This window comes from Nycticebus coucang, chromosome 2, assembly GCF_027406575.1.
Source record: "Nycticebus coucang isolate mNycCou1 chromosome 2, mNycCou1.pri, whole genome shotgun sequence".
Lineage (NCBI taxonomy): Eukaryota > Metazoa > Chordata > Mammalia > Primates > Lorisidae > Nycticebus > Nycticebus coucang.
The window spans coordinates 183,061,027-183,082,474 of record NC_069781.1 but is presented as its reverse complement, the minus strand read 5'-3'; the positions used below and the strand labels follow the sequence as shown (position 1 = coordinate 183,082,474).

The window sequence follows — 21,448 nt, the reverse complement described above, 5'->3', positions numbered from 1 at the left end:
CCCGGAGTCCTTTTGGACAGAGAGCTGGCCTGGATCTCAGCACCAGGGCCAGTGGTGTCTGCGCCTGGCTGTTCACAGTGTAGTCAGTCCCCATGACAGCCACCAGAGTAAAGCCCTCCCCTTTGGACGGGCCTCTGTGGCCGGCAGTCAACACCTCTTCCACGGGGCGTGAGGATGGTCTGCTCCCCCAGCCTGGTGCTTTCATACCACATGGTGACTCCTGCTCAGGTCCACACCCCTCACTTCACCAGGGGGGGAACCAAGGCCTGAGAATACCCAGGGACCTGGCTGGGCCACAGAGTTTGCTAGCAGAGCTGCCCTCTGTGCATTCCTTCCCCAGCCATGCCTCCAAGGGACTGCTGGGGGCAGTTTGGGAGGGAAACAGGTGAGAGCAGTATTTCCCCAGCTCTACAGCACGAGACATTTGGAGGCTAGGGCTCCTGCCATTCCCAATCATGACCCTGCTCCCCCAGCCCACATTAGCTGGAAAGTGCGCAGTGCCAAAGATACTCCCCGGCCCCAGGCCCCAGGAGGGGGTTCCAGACTACACACCACTGTCCCGCCAGATGACCTCCCTTCTGTGCATGGTTCTGAGCAGCACCTCTGTGTGACCCTGCCTGGTGCATCCCATCACAGCCCTGGATGAAGACACCCAGTCTGCAAATAGAATGTGGAAGAACCGAAGCCCAGGCTTGGGGGGTACAGGGTACGAGATGAGGTGCTGGGGTGAAGGAGGGCCCCCAGTGCAGCCCCGGGCTCTCCTACAGCCACTGCTTACCCGAGGGGCTGCGTATCAGGCAGGCTAAATCCAGACCCAGTCCCTCCACAGCCTACCCCTGCCCAGCCCTGGCTGCTGGGGGAGGTGAAGTTGTAAGTGCAAGATGGTATTTTGGTCCTAGTGGGAGCATGGGGCCAGAGAAGGGTGCTCTTAGTGTGAGTATTTGGGGGAGGGGAGGCATTTTAGACACCAGCAGGGCAGATCGTGCATGGTGATTTCAAATGGTTCCGCTGGCCAGCAGCCCTTGAACGCTGGCTGCTGTGCAAGGGACAGGATATAGCAAGGCTCCCCTGGGGTGTGGCAGACAAGAGGAGAAAACCCCAGCTTCCCCAGGCCACAGAGGTGGGGATGGAGAGGCCTATAGAGGATGCCCCTGCCTGCCAGGACAGGCCTTCCAGGCCAGGCCCTGTGCACCTCCAGCACCAGGGGACGGGGTGGTACTGGGGCCCCACTGGTCCTGAGCTGAGCTCTGGGTGCTCATGCTGATCACCTCCAGAGACTCTGTGTTTGTTTTAGACCTGAAACCATGGCCCTTGCCACAGCAGGTAAGCAGAGCCTGGTGGGGCTGAAGCCACTGGGATCAGGGATTCTGTGCTGAGGGGTAGAAGCCCAGAAGGGATGAAGAGGCAGTCCAGCCCTGTTCAAGACCTTGGGATCCCTCAGGTTCCCTGAGTCTGGTCCAGGGGAAGCTGTTCTTTCCTTTTGGGGTGGAGTGAATTTAGGGTGGGAGGTGTTTGGGCAAGGCTGTCTCCTAGGGGTCCTTTCCTGGGAGTGAGCCCCAGCAACCCCCAGGGTGTGGAAAGCTGGGACCGCACTGTGCCTTCTGTAGCAGTGTCTGACCTGGCTGACTGCTGTTGGGCCGTGTGTAGCAGCAGCAGCAGGTTGGGGCCCCTGCTGCCCGCCCCTTTGTAGTTCTCAAACCACCCAGATGCCATGGGAGACGGTTGAGTCTGGGTGCAACCCTCAGGGCACCCCAGGAGCGCCCAGCAGCTGCCCACTCACCGTACTGGCCTTGAGCTCGTCCCCGTTTTCCTCATCTGACTCCAGGGCGACAGGTAGGGACTTGCGAGGCGGGGAGAAGGTCAGGTCCCAGCGCAGCAGCCGGGGCTCAGCCCTGCCGCCCAGCCGCAGGCTGTCCAGTTTCTGCACCGTGGGCTCCGCGCAGAGGGCCGGCCTGAAGTTCTCCTTGTTCTGGGCCTTGGACCTCAGTCTCTGCACCCCGAAGCCCCGGTCCTCGGCGCGGTGGTCCTCCCCCGCACCGCGGCCGGCGGCCCCCTTGCTGTAGCGTCTTTTCTGGGGGTGCACGTCCTGCGCGTGCGCGTCCATCCTGCGCAGCGGCTGCATCTCCGCGGTGTAGTTGCTGTGCCTCTCCTCCAACTCCAGCAGCTTGGCGCTCCCGGGGCTGTGGCTGCCGGCCCGGTGCTGGGAAGTCCAGGAGAACAGGGGCGAGGACTCCGTCCGCCGCTCCCGGGGCTTGGGGTTCCCGGGCTGCTTGTGGCCCGAGCCGCGGCAGCGGAAGTCCTCTGCGGGCTGGCCACTGCGCAGGGCACCGCTGCGGACACCCCTGGCGCCCGCGGGCCGCGCCTCGCTCCAGCTGCTGTGGGCGTGGTCCCCGCCCCGGCCCTCCCGGAGCACCTGGATGTCCCCGCCTCGCTCCTCATCCACAGACACCTGCCGGGAGAAGTGGGCCACCTTGTTCCTCGAGGCAGGGGCTGGCGGAGGGGTGGCCATGGGGCTGGCGGGGAAGCTCTGCAGGGGGCTGTCATCGGGAGTCAGGTCGGAAGGGGTGGTGCCTTTGCGGTACAGCTCGGGGCTCTCCTGCTGCAGGGGTGTCCCCGTGGAGAGCACCTCAATGTCCTCGCAGGAAAGCTGATGCTGCGGTCTCTGGTACTCCAGCCCTTTGTGAAGGGAGAGAAGACAGGACTGCGTCATCTTGTGTCCCTCAGCAAGGACGAGTCGCCAGGTGGGGGGGTCACCCCTGGTCAGGGCAACAGGCAGGGAGCGCCTGGGCAGTACAGCACCTCCACACCACAGGAGGTGGACAAGGGACAGTGGGGCCCTCCCCATAGCCACAGCAGAAGCAGTGGACAGCAGCCTAGGCTACAGGGACACTGAAGCCTTAGAGAGCAAGCAGGGCTGCTGGCCTGGCCTGTGTGGCCTCAGGTCCCTCCTGAGGCTGACTGGCAGAGTCTTAGAGCCTGGGGGTGTCACAGCAGGGTCTTGCCCCACCAAGGATGGCTCTGTTGAGAGGCAGCCCAGCCAGTGCCTTCTACAGGGCTAGCTTGAGAGCCTGACCCTGAGGTCTGGACAGGGAGGGTGTGTGACCAGCTACTGAGACTTCCAAGGCTCCGTGAGCCTCCAGCAGGAGGGGCGAACACCTCAGTACTGACTGACGCGGCTTCTGCCAACACAGGGAACCAGGTGCAGGCACCCTGGAGACACTGGTGCATGTATGGCTCAGTTCCCACACCTTGTGTCTGGGTCCACAGCTAAAGGCTGTGGGGGGCGGGTACCACAGCACAAGTGACCAGGAAGCTGCCCCAGTCTCCACCAGCCCAAGCTCTCAGGCCCAGGGCTGCCAGGGCTGGCAGCTGTCAGCAGAGGTGCTGGAGGTAGCCACATGTCCCCCACTGAAGCACATTGCTAATTTGTCATTTGAGGCAGGTGTGGCGCAGGCCTTGAAGCCAGCCCTAGTTTTAATAGCTCTGCCACACTTGGTCCAAGAACAGAGCCTCAGTTTTGTCACCTGTCAAGCGGGGACACCAGCTGTAAAAGGACCAGGAGAGGAAGGGCTCAGCACCCCATGGTCAGGATTCCCCTGTGGTCTGGGAACGCTGATCTTTATTGCACTCAAGGTGGACACAGGAAACGTCCAGAGGCTGGGAAGACACATCCCAGAACAGCCCTGACATTACCCCAGCTCAGACAGAGCACAAACCAACTCCTTCCAGCAGAAGAGACAGCTGGGGAAGGACCCGGGGTTCCATAGGAGCCAGAGAAGAGACATCAGGATCCAAGAATGCAACCAGGCTGGGACATGAGGCCAAATTCTCATCGCCTGCCCCCCACCTTCCCCCAGAGATGCACTTCAGCCAAGTCCTCTCTCGCAGGAGTGTGAGCCCCTGGCCAGAAGTTCCTGAGTCCCAAGTCTCAGCCCTAGGTTCCAGGCTGAGGGGACTCAGGTCCTGTTCGAGTTTCTTGAGACTGAAGCAACAACGTGCCCCATGCAGGGCAGCCCAGAGGCTGGGGTCTGAAATCCAAGCATGTCTGCAGGGTAGGTTCCTCCCATACCCCCTCATTCCCATCCCTGCCTCTGTCTTCTTCCTGAGTTTAGGGCCCAGCCTGACCCAAGACAGTCTCATCTCAAGGCCCACACTTTAATCACACCTGCGCAGCAAGGTCACATCCCAGCTTCTGGGGCACATAGTTCTTGGGGTCTCCTATTTAGCACAGCAGACAGCTTTAGATATCACTGAGGCTCTGAGAGGTGGCGAGGTAGGCCCTGGGCAGTGGAATCAGCTGAGGGTGTGCAGGGCTGTAGCCTGGTGATCCACAGCCAGGGTACAGTGTTAAGTCCTGTCCATACGCATTCTGTGAGCTGGGGTGGGGGGACCAGGAGCCCCGAAAGCTTGGGTTCAGCCACCCTGCAGCAGATAGGAGGCAGCCCCGCTCCTGCCCCTCAGCCTGGGCAGATTGTTCACAGAGTTTGGGGGGAGTGTGCAGGCAGAAGGACATCACTGACACTGGGGGCAGAGGCATGGAGACTTCCTACCCGTGTGCCCAGGTGGCTGGGGTGGGGGATAGAGGCTGTGTCTGAGGCAGCCATCCCAAGTCAAATACCATCTGAGGTTTCTGTAGGAGCCTCAGCCCCATGAAGCCCTCCTGAACCTGGGGCTCAAGACCCATGCAGCCCTCCTAGACCTGGAGCTCAAGACCCTGATCTCCTGATCCCTCCAATTGGTGACAGAGAGAACTACCATTGCCCCCCTCAGGGAAAGGACCCAGAGCACAGCCAGGCTCTAAGGCTCCTCCCTGCCAGAGGCCAGCATGGGGCACAGGCACCAGGATCAAGTCCTGGTGTCAGAACAGACCAATGTGGCAGATAGAGCAGATGTCCACTCCAGCCACGGACTGGTTTGGAGCATGGATATGATGGAGCATGACCCAAACCCATTGTTGGGGCCTCCTGGTGCAGAGGCAGCTCCCTGGCGAGGCAGGAGATGGGGCAGCAGCTGGTTGGTCTGCACGGGTTGGGGCAGGGCTGGCAGCCCCATGGCCGTCTGTCACCACCTCCTGCATGCCTAGACCCCCACCCTGGAGGGAAGGGCCAGGTTCCTAAATCAGGCAGTAGTTTCCAGCTTCCAGAGGATACAGTGGGAGCTGCCGTTCCCTACTCCAGAGCGGTGCTGACAGGGCAGCCCTTGGGCACATCTAAATGTAGGTTAGTTAGGATTAAATAAAACTCAAAATTCAGTCCCTCAGCCACACAAGCGTGGCAGCTGCCACACTGAACTAGAAGACGGAGAATGGTTCCATCATTGCAGAAGGTTCCAGAACAACACTGGAGAAATGGGGGAGCCAGGACAGACACAGGCCAAGCAAGTGGATGGGACACTGACGGTTGTGGACAGCCAGGAGTGAGGACTGGGCATCCATATGCACACAGGGACATAGCTGTGGGGCTGTGGGCAGAGATGCCAAGACGTGTGGGTTCCCTGACGTGTGTACCCAGGCCCAGCACAGACAGACCAGGGTAGTGGTTCCAGGTAGGGTCCATCTGAGCCCATCCCCACTCCTCCAGGAAGCCAGTGCTGCCTGGGAAGGACTAACCATTTTCCCGGTGCTGGAAGGAAGGTGAGAACTCTTTGGCAGTGATCCTGGCGATCCGAGCTTCCTCCTGGGCTTTCTGAGCTGCCGTGAGGGCTGCCTCGGCCTTGGCCCGCGAGTGGGAGGTCCTGGGGGAGACAGAAGCAAAGGGACTGAGCTGAGACAGGAAGCTGAACCGTGTGCCCCCAGACCTCGTTTGCCTTTTTACTGACTGACCCACCAGCCCCAGCATCTGCGTCACGCTTGAAAATGTGTCTGTCCTTGTCATCAGTAGTCTCACACACGTACCACACCCCAGGGGGACCCAGTGACGGGCTGGCCACCTCAGGTGGCCATGCTGCAGGGCCGGCTCCCAGCTGATGACCCCAGCCACTCTGATGCAGGACCCCGGGCTTGGGTGGTGGGTGGTCCCCTGCCCTGGCAGAGCCCTATCCTGTGGGGCTCTGATCAGGGGTCCCCACTCCCAAACACTGTCCCTGGTTTTCATCAGGTCCTATGAGGATGTTCAGTGCCCTGAAACTAAAGATTCATCAGTCTGAACACAGCTGGCCCAGGACAGAGAAACCAAAGCTCAGCTGGGCTGTCCTAGGGGGAGATGGCATTGCTAGACTGTGCCCAGGACAATGTGTTCTCAATTCCTCCCCAAGAACCATGCTGGGCCACAGGACAAAGTCAGCTCTGAGCTCCCTGGAAGCCACGGAAAGAAGGGAAACATCAGCTCCACTGGGGATGTCGTCCAAAACGTGTCACAGCGTACATCTCACAATTTTTCATGGCCGTGTCCCTACCATTAGCTCCTGGAGAGGGGGGGATTTTGTACCTCCCAGGCTGCTCATACCCTGCCCGTGATGCACACACATGCACCTCAAGGCAGTGAATGGGAAACTCCCCAGAAGGGGCCTCTATTTGGTTCCCACATCTTTGCTTTTAAAAATGCCACCAGCATTAACTCACCAACATCATATATATGTTCACATGTATGTAAAAAGAGTACGCTGTGCCAAGCTGAAGTAAAGTGAATCAGGACAAGTGCATTTTACAAAGAAGAAACTCCCCAATGCATTGCAAAGGTTAGTTTTAAATGAGACTCTTAGAGCTGGCTGGGAGCCCAGCTCTCGATGGGTAAGGCTCCCACCTGCTTGCCAGCTTCACCTGTGAGGGTCTGGTCCAGACACAGAGGGGTGGGGAGATGGGGGGTGGCCAGTTGCATCACCAGCACTTTCTTGCTGCCACTCTGGAAAGGGGGGGGGGGCATTGTTCTTTCTGGCTGGGCTCTGCATTCGAGGCTCCCACGACCAGCTCAGCAAACCACAGAGATGGAGAGAAAAGCTGGGGTTCTGGGGCTGCCCCTGAGAACCTAGCAGAGATGGGGCTGTGGGAGCTCACCATGTGGCCAGGTGGAGGGCAGCCTGTCCAGGTCCCCCCAGCTCCACTCAGCCCCTGTCCTGGGTTGAGTGGTGTTCCTCACACAATGTTCACCCAGAACCTGGGAATACGACTTCAGCTGGAAATAAGAGTCTTTATAGGACGTGATGGAACTCAGACAGCCTGACCAGCCCTGTGTGGCAGCTGCTGGCACTGGAGGCAGGGACTCCAGGACTCAGCCCACTGACTGGATGTTCTTGGGGGTTGGGGGGCGGGCTTGTGCTAGATGGACAAAGCTTGCCAGGAGGACCCCAGAGTGGGGAGCACTGGGGCAGCAGATGACTGCGGGACAGCCACAGCCCTGACCATGGAAGGCTTCCTACAGGACGGGTATCCGAGTTGAGCTGGAGGAGCCGAGAAGCCTCCCAGTGCAGCCTGAAATTGCTGCCCAGCCCTTGTCAGGGGTCTGGGGTCTTCCACATCCTTGACATGACAGAGGAAGGCCTATCACAGCCACGACAACACTGAAGCAGGTACGGTCCTGTCATTTCTCTGTGACAAATGAAGCCCAGGTGGCCCTGAGCCACTTGGGTCTTGGAGCTGAGGGCTGGCAGCTCTGGCCCTGCCAGGTCCCCAGCTTTAATGTCCGGGCAACCAGCTTGACTCAGCCTGGCCTGAGTGGAACTCCCCAAGGCCCTGCAGCCACCCTGGGCTGGCAGACAGAATCCCCCAGACAGTGCTCTCTCAGCAGCAGGCTCTCCCTCAAGCACCCACTGCTGGCCAGGGCCATACCCATGTCCAGCCCACGTGGTCACACCACATGCAGAGGTACTTGCCCTTCTTCAGGTGAGAAACAAGCTCAGCCACGGAGGGTGCACGGCCCAGACTTAGTGAGCAGCTGCCCCTCGTGCCGGGGCCTCCCTAGGGCTGGTCTGTCCAGGAGAAGCAGCCGGTGAGGCCACCCCCCGGTGATGGCACCTGCTGCTACATTTACAGGACACTGCCCAGCCCAAACACCTGCCCCTCTCTTCTCATCTTGTCCTCCTAACAGCCTTCTGTTGTATGTGCCACTATCCCCACTTCACAGAAGGGAGAACTGGTGGCGTCCCACGACTCCCCCAGGTCACCTGTTGTGGCTGAAGCTGTACCCCCACTGGGTAGCTGCCCTGCCGGAGGTCCTGCCCTCCCCAGGGACCTGACCATGGAAGGCTTCCTACAAGATAGGGTGTCTGAGCTGAGGCTTTCCCAGGGCTGGTCAGAGGCCTGAGCTGCTCCCCTGCCATCCTCCCTCTCCTCAGGTGTGTTCTGTGTACCCCCATTAAGCCTCACACAGGGACGTGAGAACATGGAGAGAAAACTCAGGGTGGCCAGGAGGACCAGTGGTGGTGGTCAGTGTGTGGACAGCCCCTGGCAGCTATCCAGTGCAGCAGATCAAGCTATGATCCCAGGAGAGGGGACTTGGGAAGGTCCTGGGGAAACCACAGGCTTGAGTGCTATAAGGTGAGGGACAGAAGCCAGAGGCCGCCTCACAGCATCTCTGGTGACCTGACCCTGCAGCCCGCGGCTGGAGGAGAGGCCCGGAGGTGGAAAAGGGTCCTGTGCCGAGGTCAGAGCCCACTTGGGGGAGGATGGGGCCTGCGGCCCAGGGTGGGGGCCACTGGGCAGACACAGGCCTCACTTGCCTCCTGGGCTCCTGTTTGGTGACAGCCCCTACTGGAGACCACCAGGGACTCCAGCTCCTCTCCTGGCATCAGCCCAATAAGGGCAGACCCCGCTCATCCGCCAGGGGAGCACTGGGTTTGTAAAGGCAAACTCTGCTAACAGGTGCCAGCAAGGGCGAGAGGGGGTATGGGACCCACCCTGCTGCTGCTGGTGGACTGAAGGACGTGAAGTAGGAAAATGGGCAGCTGACCACAGGGACTTGCCCTCCCGAGATCCAAGATTCATCACCCTGGTGGGAACTTTGGGGAGGATAGCGCTTGTCAACCTCCAGGGCAGCTCTTGGAGGCTCAGAGAAGGTGAGGATGGAGAGAGCTGCCCCTCCTCCTTAGAGATGGCAGCAGGCTTGAGAGTCCCAGCTGTGCCTGTGGCTACTGGGCACCCTATCTGTGCCTCAGGTCCCCCCAAATCCAAAATGGAGGGACCCAAGCATCAACCCACACAGGGCCACTAGGGCAAGCCGCACACATCAGCAGCAGCTGCTCTGTGGTGGCTGTCACCTGTTCCCTTTCCTGCCTGCATCCAGCCTGGCCTGGGTGGGCCAGTCTCCCGCTCTGACCAGGCAGCCCTCACACTGTCCTGACACTTGATTCTGCCCAGCACCCTGCAACCCCTCCTCTTTCTGCATGGGAACTCAGTGTGGGGTGGATGCAGGCACCTTAAATCCCACCAAAATGATGGCATTTCTTGCAGAAGTGGGGGGACCAGGGGCTCCAGAGCGCCCAGCCCTGCAGCTGCCCTCCTGCACCTCCACCGAGGGCAGGGGTCTGACCTGGCAGGAGAAAGGCAGCTCTTCTGTGCCCATCTGGAGAAGGCGGCAGGGATTTCTTGCTAATTTTCTGTTCTCTGAAGACAGCTGCAGCAGGCCTAACCTCCCAGGACCTTGGGGAGCATTAATGAGATGTTTGTGACATGGCTGCAGCCCCTGGAGACCAGCTCTAGGCGCCTGAGGACCAGGCAGGGCAGCTTGCCCTGGGCAGCTAGAGGGGTGGGGCCTGTGGGAGGGAGGCAGGGGGGTCTGGGACCCAGAGCTTTGTCCTGTGCCGGCTTTAGGGCAGAGTGGGCAAGAGACTCTGATGTCAGCCTAGGCAAGGTTCTGGGCCCAACTCCATTAGGGAGAAGGGTGGGACCTAACAGCATCACCCCAGCCCCAAATCAGCTGGGTTCAGCATGGACGGGTGATTCTCTCCCATTTCACAAAAGAGGACGCCAAGGCCTTGCCGTGCAGGGCAGCCTCCTCTGACCCTGGACCAGTGGGAGACAATGTTCGTGCCCCATGCGGCAGAGGGGGCATGGTGCTCTGAGGTGCTCCGATTGGGCCGCGTCCCTGCAAGCAGGGCCAGGATTAGTGAAGGGCACAAGCCTGAGCACCATCTTCAGGTGCCGCATAGAAGGGATGGGCCCAGATGGAGTCCCCAGGTCAAGAGAAGAACCTGGAGATGGCGCTCTGGTGATGCCGCCCATGGCACTTACTACAGCTGCCAGGCCACATGCCTGTGCTAGGAAGGGTGTGTGTGACATGTCTGGGGAGAGGTGGCCAGAGAACTCTCCAGGGACCTAGAGTGCTGGAGGGTGGGGAGGCTCAGGGAGACCTAGAGGGCTGGAGGGTGGGGAGGCTGGGGGGGACCTAGAGTGCTGGAGGGTGGGGAGGCTGGGGGGGACCTAGAGTGCTGGAGGGTGGGGAGGCTGGGGGAGACTTAGAATGCTAGAGGCTGGGGGGGACCTAGAGTGCTAGAGGGTGGGGAGGCTCAGGGGACCCAGAGTGTTGGAGGGTGGGGAGGCTCCAGGGGACCTAGAATGCTAGAGGCTGGGGAGGCTGGGGTTGGGGGACCTAGAGTGTTGGAGGGTGGGGAGGCTCGGGGGGACCTAGAGTGCTGAAGGGGGGGAGGCTGGGGGAGACCTAGAGTGCTGGAGGGTAGGAGGCTGGGGGAGACCTAGAGTGCTGGAGGGTGGGGAGGTGGTGGCACCCTGCTGGGACCTACAGTGCTGGAGAGTGGGGAGCTTCAGGGGGGACCTAGAGTGCTGGAGGGTGGGGAGGCTGGGTGGGGACCTTGAGTGCTGGAGGGTGGGGAGGCTCTGAGGGGGGGACCTGGCATGCTGGAGGGTGGGGAGGCTGGTGAGGGACCTAAAGTTCTGGAGGCTGGGGAGGGGGGCTGGTGACCTAGAGTGCTGGAGGTGGGGAGGCTCCAGGAGACCTAGAGTGCTGGTGGGTGGGGAGGCTGGGGGGGACCTAGAGTGCTGGAGGATGGGGAGGCTCCAGGGGACCTAAAGTGCTGGAGGGTGGGGAGGCTGGGGGGGACCTAGAGTGCTGGAGGGTGGGGAGGCTCCAGGAGACCTAGAGTGCTGGAGGGTGGGGAGGCTCCAGGAGACCTAGAGTGCTGGTGGGTGGGGAGGCTCCAGGAGACCTAGAGTGCTGGTGAGTGGGGAGGCTCCAGGAGACCTAGAGTGCTGGTGGGTGGGGAGGCTGGGGGGGACCTAGAGTGCTGGAGGATGGGGAGGCTCCAGGGGACCTAAAGTGCTGGAGGGTGGGGAGGCTTGGGGGGACCTAGAGTGCTGGAGGGTGGGGAGGCTCCAGGAGACCTAGAGTGCTGGTGGGTGGGGAGGCTCCAGGAGACCTAGAGTGCTGGTGAGTGGGGAGGCTCCAGGAGACCTAGAGTGCTGGTGGGTGGGGAGGCTCCAGGGGACCTAAAGTGCTGGAGGATGGGGAGGCTCCAGGGGACCTAAAGTGCTGGAGGGTGGGGAGGCTCCGGGGGACCTAGAGTGCTGGAGGGTGGGGAGGCTCCAGGAGACCTAGAGTGCTGGTGGGTGGGGAGGCTCCAGGAGACCTAGAGTGCTGGTGGGTGGGGAGGCTCCAGGAGACCTAGAGTGCTGGTGGGTGGGGAGGCTCCAGGGGACCTAGAGTGCTGGAGGGTGGGGAGGCTTGGGGGGACCTAGAGTGCTGGAGGGTGGGGAGGCTGGGGGACACCTAGAGTGCTGGAGGGTGGGGAGGTGGTGGCACCCTGCTCCCCAGCACCGTGTAGTGAGAGAATTCCCAGGGCAGAGCTTGGTATGCTAGCGTGCAGCTCACAGGCATCAGTCCCCACCCAGGGCAGGTGTGTGCACATGCAGCTGGGGCCAAATGCAGCTCATGGGTAGCCGTGGCCTGAACCCGGAAGAGGCTTTGCTTTGTTAAGGGTTTGCGGAAAAATAGAGATGAGTTCATAACTAAGACCACTATGGACAAAGTATGTTGACCCCAGTCTAGAGGGGGCATCTAACCCCTTCACCTCTGAGGCCCAAGAAGGGTGGTGCCGGCCCAAGACACATGTGTCACCAGCAAGGACTCTGGCCCAGGCTGTGATTCTGTGCTGTCCCCTTGAGCTCCGGCCTCTCTAGACTGGACAAGGGGTCCTCCTGCTCCTGACTTCAGCTGTTGGCGGGGCAGGAGTTCCCTCTGTCTTTCCTAGAGGGGGTGGGAGGCCATGGTCCTGGCCAGGGACGTGACACTGTCTCAACCCATCCACATTTGGGCAGAGAGCCCTACAGGTGGCCGAACAGTGCCCACCTAACCCCCAGTCAGTCCACATCCCAATTCCCGGAGCCTGCAAATGTTCCATCCACACCAGGACAAGCATCTGTGCAGATGTGACCGAGGCAAGGACGTTGACAGTGTCCTGGGTTCTGCAAGTGGCCTTGGGTGCCACCACCAGTGTGCTGCCCACACAGGGAAGCAGCAGGACAGCGGAGGCGGGATGCAGACTTTCTACAGAGAGACTTCTGGCCTCTGACCATCAGGGAACACATTTCTGTTGTTTTAAGCCCCTGTATGTGGTTCTTTATTACAGTGGCTCCGGGAAACAGACATAGCCACCAACGGGGCACGCAGGGTCTGTGGCTGCTGGCCCATCCTCTCCACGTGACCAGGGCCAGGTCTCTCAGACCCTGTGGCCTCAGTGTCCCCAGCTAAAGAATGCAGACCATGACACCTCACGGGGTTGTGGTGACAGGTTAGGTGTTACCCCAGGGCACATGTATATTAGCAGTTACCCAAGACGCAGTCAGAAATAGGTGTCCCGTCCTTGCATTTGCCAGGTCTCCCCATGGACTAAGTACAGACAGCACGTCCGTAGGTTTAGCACCTGCTGGACATGCCAGCTGTGACCAAGCTGAAGGACATCCAGGGCCTGGCCAGCTGCCCAGGTTTAGGTCAGTGGCGAGATCCAGTTACAAAGCTGAGCCTAGGACCATATCACAGTGACCAGCATTCCAGCTGGGACGGGAACATTCTAGGAAGCAGACCATGGATAAGGATGGGCCCAGGAAGATTTGGAGTTTGTCAGGAGCCGGGGTCTTGGTGGGATGTGCAGGGTAGCTGGGCTCAGGGCAGCCAGAAGGAGGGCGCCTGTCCCACCTGGCCCAGCTTCCCAGGACACTTGGTCTAGGCTGGTGAGGCCGGGCCTCAGAGCTATGTGGGAGCAGCTCTCTCAGGCTCAGTACCTGGGACGTGGAGCTCACCTCACAATCTTGGGGGCCTTAGGAGGCTCAAAGGAGCTTGTCCCTGGGAGCACTGACACCAGGTCAGGCCTCTGGTGAGATCACTATTACGGATAGAAAATGCTCAGCAAAGCGCGTGGTCCAAAGCCAGCAGGCCAGAAAGGGGCAGCTGGTGCCGTCCATGGCCCTCACCCTGGACCCTGCTCTCAGGGAGAAGCCAGAGCCCCTCCAGCACCTTGTGGGTCACAGGTGGACCCAGTCTGGGCAGGGGCTTTATGACCAACAGCTCAAGGAAACAGCAGGGCCTGAAGAAGCTCAGGGTCCTGGCTCGGGGGTTGCGGGTGGCACCCTGAGTGTCCACCCTGGGGAAGGAGGTTCCAGTCTGCCCACTCTGTGTCACCCCACACAAGGTGATGAATCTCAGCACTTCACTTCCCCAAGTCAAAGGGACAAGCTCAGGGCTGGGAAGAGGCTCAGCCATTCGAGAAGCAGCCGTGGCCAGAAGGGAGCCGGATGGGCCAGGGGTGAGGATGGTCCCTGCCACGAGGCCCTCCGAGGCAGGCAGATGTACGAGGCTCACCCTGGACGTGTGGCGGTGACTTGGGCCCTCAGATGTGCACACAGCACCCGGGCACCAGGTCCAACTCTGCCACCTACCAGCTGCGACCACGGACAAGTCCCACAGCACCACCACCCCCCGGCCCTCAGTTTCCCCATGTGTGAGGTATGGATACTAACACTCATCTCACCGGTGTGGTGAGGACAGTGAGGGTCAGGGTGTCTACCCCAGAGTGGTTCGCTCTGGAGTCCCCCTCCCATCCCAGGACCAGCCTCCAGGGACCACCTGGACACAGCCACTTGTTCAGTGACAGCATCCATTCAGGGGCCCACCAGTCTCTGCCCCTGCCTAGGCCTTCAAGAAAGGCTGTTCAAGCTGACCAGTCGACATGGTGCCCCCAGGTGCCAGCTCTGAGCTCGACACCAAGGATGGAGGTGAGGAAGACAGCCTGGCTCTAGCAACTGAGAGGCACAGCCCCTCTGCACACACCCTTCCCCCACAGTTCCATCTGTGAAGCAGGATGGTGGAGGGGAATGAATTCAGCTGCAGGAAGAGAGAAGGGCTTGGTGGGGCAGCTCTAGCCGACCATTCAGGGACCAGGGCAAGAGGGCAGAGAGGTGCTGGGACACGAGGACAGCACTCTGCTGGGTGCAAGGGGCCAGTGAGGCCTGAGAGCAGGTGTTGTGGGTGAGGTGGCCCGTGGGAAGCCCGGGAAGGTCAGTGAGGATGAACATCTGACTTCGACTTGACAGTTGATGTCTCTGACATTTCACTTTGATGCTTCTTGTTTTATATTGTGAAGGTACATTCTCTTTCTTTCAAATGCACATTTTGGCTTGTAATTATCTTTCGAATTTTTTTTAGACAAATTTTTGTGAAACCATGGATAAGTCAAAAATTCATGTTATTTTCGAATGAGTTCTGTCGTGAAACCAAGGCAGAACAGACAGCTCAAAATATCAGCCGTCTTTGGGAAGGATGTGGCTAATGAATGCACAGTGTATAGATGGTTTGAGAGTTTCGTTCTGGTGACTTTAACCTTGAAAATGAGCCATGTGGGTGACCTGAGACCAAAGAGAATAAGGATGAGCTGAAAGCTGCAGTGGAGGCGAATCATCTCAGCCTACCTGTGAGTTAGCAGCCAGGTTTGATGAGACTATTCCAACCATGTTGGACCATTGAAAACCAATCGTCCAGGTCAAGAGGCTGGAGAGATGGGTTCCTGGTGAATTAAATGTGCCTCAGAAGAGACATCTTGAATCTTGCCTCTCTGCCATTACAACATAAAGGCAAACCGTTTCTACACTGTATGGTTACATGTAGTAAAAAATGGTTGCTTTTGGATAATCCTGAGCATTCCACATGGTGGCTGGCTAAAGATGAAGTGCTGAGACACAGTCCAAAATGGGCCGTCAATTTGCCTTCTGCAATCACCAGAGGGGCTTCACGTGACATGTCTTCATCTTCTGCTATGGGCATATATTGAGTATTACAATTTTAACACGGTATTTTCCTTTCTTAGAACATATATACATTTTGGGGCACACTCTATCTTTTTTTGGGGGGGACGTATTTTACCAGAGCAGAGAGTCTAGGAGAAAGAAGCAGGTCTGTCAGGAGAGAATCTGAGTCCCCAGAAGATGCCAGAAGGTGTGGGGGAGGGGCCGTCCCAGGGTGTGGGGTGCAGGGACATGGGCAGGCTCCCAGCTGTGCCCCACACCCTTGGGGCTGCTGGGCAGGATGGCAGGGCTGGGTCAAAGCCCGAGTTTAGGTCCTGGATGGAAGCATTATTTTTAACCTCTAAATACTTCAGTGTGTATTTCCCCAAAACAAGACCATTCCCTCCCTGAGCGCCGACTGGCTGATTCTGCTATAAGGCGACATCTGCATTCCTAGAAATCGCTGTGTATGTGAAATCCTGCAGTGAAACCACAGAGCTTGTCGGAAAATGGGTTAGGGGCACAACACTCGAAAAAGATGGGAACTTAATAAAACCGCAGCAGTTTCTCATGTGCTCTGTGGTCAGGAGACACATAAATGCCACAAAAATATGATGCTTGAGCTTGAATACACCAGACATTTTCCCAGGGAAGTGACCGTGGGGAGGGTCTCAGCTGGCAAGGTGGAGTGAAGGAGCAGAGGAAGGTTGGCCGAGACGGGGGCAGTTTTACCCCCTAGTACGGGTGCCCGGGGGCAGCATGCATCTTATGGTTCCCGCATGGCTCAGCTCGGCCAGGGGCAGCTGCTGTGCTCACTAGTGTCTCTGTCAGACGGAATCACAGAGGGAAACACCACATGCACATATGAGCACGCTGCTTTGACACGTCAATTTTAACGTGTTGGGGCAAATTCTTGTTTTCGAAACAAGCACTATCAAGAAACTCACCTTGAAACAGCTACTCTGCAGCCCTGGATCACATCTCATCTAACTGTGCTGCCAACATCAGCCGAGCCTAGTGAGCTCACAGTTTATGGGGGCCTGGAGGCCTGCTGAAGGGGCCTATGCTCATACCTGCAAGTGGTGGGAGCCCCTGAAAGATGCCGAGTGGGGGGCACCACCGATCCCAGACTCCCCTGAGGGAGACAGAAGGAGGGTGCAGCCTACAGGGAGGTGACTCGGGTCTGTAACTTGAAGATGAAACAGAGGGGAACTTGCCAACCAGGCTGAGGAAGCAGCTGTGCACTGGACCCAAGCTCTCAGCATGGCTGGGAGGAACTGGGGAAGACTTCGGAGGTGGCCAGAGCCTCATTTACTCGGATTCTGTTGCCCCGCGAGACCCCTGACCTCCAAACACACACGCTGGGGGAGGAATCAGAACGCCACACCAATTCCACTACAAACATAAAAGGAATACAGCTCACAAGCCGACGGGCTCAGAAAACAAAACACACACGTATAGAATCGAGGGTGAGGGGAGAGTCCCACTGTCCTTTAGTTTCAGTTTCAGGAGACACAGAGTCTGCTATTGACAGAAACCTGTCATCCCACAGTGCATGGAGTCCTCAAATGTCTCTGACACCAGGGCCCCGCCAAGCTAGGGAGGCCACTGTCTCGATAGCACAGCCCCCTCAAAAACAAGTCACAGGAACAGGAGGAGAGTGTGGGCTCTGCACCCAGAGCTTCAGGACACCTGTGCCTCAGGCAGGCGGGGAAGCCTGGGGACCATGAGATGAGATGCTCGGGTTACAAAGGAAACCAATTATTCTTAAATATTAAACTGTTTAAATCCATACTTGTGAGACAGCCACACCTGTGCTTCCTAATTACCATGTTAAATAGCAGATGGGAGCCTCAAATGCCCAAGACACAGGAATGGCGATGCCACTTCTTGAGATGAGAAGTAACAGGACGAGAGGTCTGAGGCCTCTGCTGCTGGCCTCACCCACAGTCCTGCCTTTGTAACCGGGGAGCTGCTAAATTTCATCAGGAGGCCAGTGAAAATGAGGATGTAGTGTGTCCCGACCCAAGGACATGGACCCCACCAAGGCACTCCCGCCCCAGGATGCCAGGAGGGAGCTCTCCCCGCTCCTGAGACTCTTGTTTCTGAGCAGATGCCCAGCCTTGGATAGGAGGAGGCATGTCCTGGGCTGTCTCCTCCCCTGCCCCAACCCCCAGCGCCAGCTCTTGCCACAGCCAGCCTCCCTGGACAGACACACAGCAGTGACCCACAGTGTCAACGCCCAGCCCAATCCCTGAAAGTCCAGCACATACTGGGGGGGGGGGCCTTTGCTCCCCCTAAAGAGAACTGACTATTGATCACAGATTTGAAGGGCACCAGAAAAGGGCATGGCCAGAATTACAGCCCTCAAAGATGTCCCTGTTGGTCCCCAGAATCTGTGTATCTGTCACCACAGCCACCAACTAGCTGTGTCTGCTCTGGGCATGGGCGGGAACGAACTTGTCACCTCTGATCCACGGGCCTGGTCCAGGCTCCATGCACAGCAAAGTTCACCGGACGTCGAACACACCAGCCACCATGCACACCTCAACTCACAGAGCAGGTGCCAGTATCCATGTGACCGCCAAAACTGCACTCCTAGCCTCCAGGGCCTCTGCCCTGCCTTCTCCAGGACAGATGGGGGCTGTCCCTGCCCCAGCCTCCCCAGTCCCCTCCACTGTATGCACCTGCGCACACACCCCTGTCCACTCTAGAACAGATGGGGTTGTCCCTGCCCCAGCCTCCCTAGCACCCCCCACCACATGCACCTGCCCACGTGCTCCTGTCCACTCTAGGACAGATGGGGGCTGTCGCTGTCCCTGTCCCAGCCTCCCCAGCACCCCCCACCACATGCATCTGCCCACACGCCCCTGTCCACTCTAGGACAGACAGGGGCTGTCCCTGTCCCAGCCTCCCAGGCCCTGCACCCCGGCATGCACCTGCCCACACACCCCTGCACACCATGCACACCTGCCAGCTCCAGGGAGAGATCCTAGGAGAGCCACCCCCATGGCACCCCCTCACCACCACCCCAGATGTGGCACTCCCAGGACACAGGGCTGACTCAAAGCTCCAGACTGCCAGAGAGAGGGCAGCCACACGAGTGGGGGGTGGGGACATGAGGCAGCTGGGGCACTGTCATTCCTTACCTGCCTGTCCTCACCCAAGTACCTGCCCTGACCACGGCTGTGCAGAGTGTTGTGGAAAGGTCTGAGAACATGGTTGCAGCGTGGCAACCCTGGCTACCTGGCCTTCCTTGCAAACTTGGCCTAGTCATTCCCTGCCTTGTGGGGGCCACGCCTACCTCCTGGCACCCAGCACCAAAGGAAGTGGCCGAGAGGCTCTGGTTAAGAAAGAGGAGCCTCCAAAGGAGTAGAGTGCCGGCCCCATATGCCGGAGGTGGTGGGTTGAAACCCAGCACCGGCCAAAAACTGAAAAAAAAAGAAGAAAGTGAAGCCTCAAGAATGGAGAAGCATGAATCCTATGTACTCAATTTTGATATGAGGACAATTAATGACAAGGTCATGGGGGAAAGGGAAAAGCAGAGAGAGGGAAGGAGGGAGAGGGGTGGGGCCTTGGTGTGTGCCACACCTTCTGGGGGCAAGACACGATTGCAAGAGGGACTTTACCTAACAAATGCAATCAGTATAACCTGGCTTATTGTACCCTCAATGAATCCCCAACAATAAAAAAAAAAAAAAAAAGAAAGTGGAACTTATGCCTTTATCAACTGACTAGAAACAGCTGTCAAGCAGAATCTCTGTGACACACGTGGCTCAGGCCCTGGGGATTCAGCAGCAAACAAGCCAAGCCTGGTCCAGCAGGTTCACATTTCAACACCACGGAGGCCTGACAGGTTCGATTCCAGACCACCAAAGTAAAGCGAGTATCACAACAAAGCTAACCACAGGAATATGTGGGATCCCCAGTACACCTGAAAGCCAGTTTCACATGACACCGTGGTCTGTTGCGTGTGCTATCCCGTTGTGTCTGAAGACAGTGTAGGTCTTCATTCTCAAGGACTTTGTTACTAAAACATGCTAATGGTTATTTCAGCCTTCAGTGGGGTTCACTCTTCTTGCTGGTGGAGGCCTGGCCTGGATGTTGGCAGCTGCTGACTGATCATGGTCACAAGCACAGGTGAAACAAAGTCACCCGAATTCCGTGTGCCCTGGCCAACAGGTAGTCCCCCACTCGGGGAGCAGTCACATTTTGGGGAGCAGGGTGGGATCACTCCTCCCCAGGGAGGTGGATGCTTGAGGTTGGAGTGGCTGTGGAGATTTTATAAAATCAGACAGCAGCGAAGTTTACCGCGGAGATCGACCATTGCTTTCACGGAGGATTTCTCAGCAGCCTGGAACACAGACAGCATCTGACCACAGTAGAACGTCTTTCAAAATTGGAGTCAACCCTCCTAAACCTTCTCGAAGCCACTGCTTTATGAACCAAGTTTATGACCATTCTAACTCATCCGCTGTCATTTCCTCAGTAAGCAGCAGCCCCCCAGCTGGTCAAGGCTGATGACGAGACAGCAGCAATTCTGTCCCCTCTCCAGGTGTGCTAACTCCAGGTCTCTGCTGTTCCTTCCTCCACTGATGTCTCAGAGCCCTCAGAGTCACCTGGGAGGGTTAGAGTCAACTTCTGCTAAACCCCTGTCGATATTTTGACCTCCTTCCACGAATCTCAAATGATCTCAGTGGTATCTAGATTGCCAAATCCTTTCCAGAAGGTTTTCAGTTGACTTTGGCCAGATCCATCACGGCAATCATATGGCTGCTATAACATTATAAGGTGTATCTTTTAAATAGTAACATTTGAAAATGAAAATTACTCCTTGATCCACAGGCTGCAGATCGGAAGTTGTGTTAGGCATGAAAAAATTAATTTCCTTGTACATCACCATCCAAGCTCTTGGGTGACCAGGTGAATTGTCAGTGAGCGGTAATGTTTTGAAAGGAATCTTCTTTTTTGAGCAAAAGGTCTCAACAGTGGGCTTAAAATATTCAATAAACCACACTCTAAACAGATGTGCTTTCTTGTCCCATTTGTAGAGGGCAAGCAGAGTAGACTTAGCATCATTCTTAAGGGTCCCAGGGATTTCTGACTGTTCAGTGCATATGGCTTCAACTTAAAGTCACCAGCTGCATTAGCCCTAACGAGAAAGTCAGCCTGTCATTTGAAGCTTTGAAGCCAGGCACTGACTTCTCTCTAGCCGTGAAAGTTCTAGGTGACGTCTTCTTCTGATGGAAGGCCGTTCTGTCTACACTGACAATCTGCTGGTGGTGTGGCCGCCCTCCCCAGTGATCTCAGCGAGGTCTCCCGGGTAACTTGCCGCAGCGTCTCCATCAGCACCTGCTGCTTCACCTTGCACTTTGTGTTCTGGGGTGGGCTTCTTCCCTTAAACCGTGTGAATAGCCTCTGCTGGCTTCCACTGTCTTCCGGCACCTTCCTCGCCTCTCTCAGCTTTTGCAGAATTGAAGAGAGTCAGGTAAGACCTTGAGCTGGATCAGGCTTAGGCTTAAGGGAAGGTTGTGGCTGGTTTGATCTTCTACCCAGACCTTGAGAACGTTGTCCATATCAGCAATTAGGCTGCTTCTCTTTCTCATCATTTGTGTGTTCCCTGGAGCAGCACTTTAAATTTCCTTCAAGAACTTTCCCTTTGCATTCACAGCTTAGCTAACTGGTGCAAGATCAGCCTAGATCAGCCCATCTCTGCTTCTGACACACCTTCCTTCCTAAGCCTAATCATTCCTAACTTGATTTAAAGTGAGAGGCTTGGGACCCTCCTCTTGAACACTCAGAAGCTGCGTCTGGAGACACTGGGAAGGGGGCTGGGTGAGTTGGGGGGGGGGGGACAGCAGTCGGCGCAGAGGTTGGGACGCACATTTGCTGATTGACTTTGCCGTCTCATGTGGGCACCATTTGCAGCGCCCAGAACAATTACAACAGCGAAGATCACCAGTCAGCAGAACAGACACAAGGAAGAAAAAGTCTGGAGCATCACGGGAATTACTCTAAGTGAGCACACTGGGGCATGAGGGGCGCCCACTGGCTAGCTCCTTGCAGGGCGGTGAAAACCCTCCCTTGGGAATAACATTAACATCTGCAAAGCACAGGAAAGTATAATCCAACAAAGTGGGGTGTGATCTTCATCAGAGTCATCCCCCTCCTCTCAGCTCGCATTACTGCCCTGTGAGCCCCAGCACCTCTCCTCAGTGACATTCCTGTGAGCTGTGTCACCAACCAGGCAGAAGAGGTGCCCAGCAGGGCCAACACCTCAGCTTCTCA

General features: G+C 57.7%; 1 protein-coding gene across 1 annotated transcript in view; it reads right to left on the bottom strand.

Moving 5' to 3' along the window:
* Positions 1-21,448, bottom strand: part of JPH3 (junctophilin 3) — a 47,403-nt gene that overhangs the window by 5,946 nt on the left and 20,009 nt on the right. The window contains exons 3-4 of the mRNA XM_053554442.1: positions 5,609-5,733; positions 1,781-2,676 (exon numbers count right to left, since the gene is read on the bottom strand). Coding sequence (XP_053410417.1) covers positions 1,781-2,676; positions 5,609-5,733 — 1,021 coding nt within the window. The remainder of the gene's footprint in view (positions 1-1,780; positions 2,677-5,608; positions 5,734-21,448) is intronic.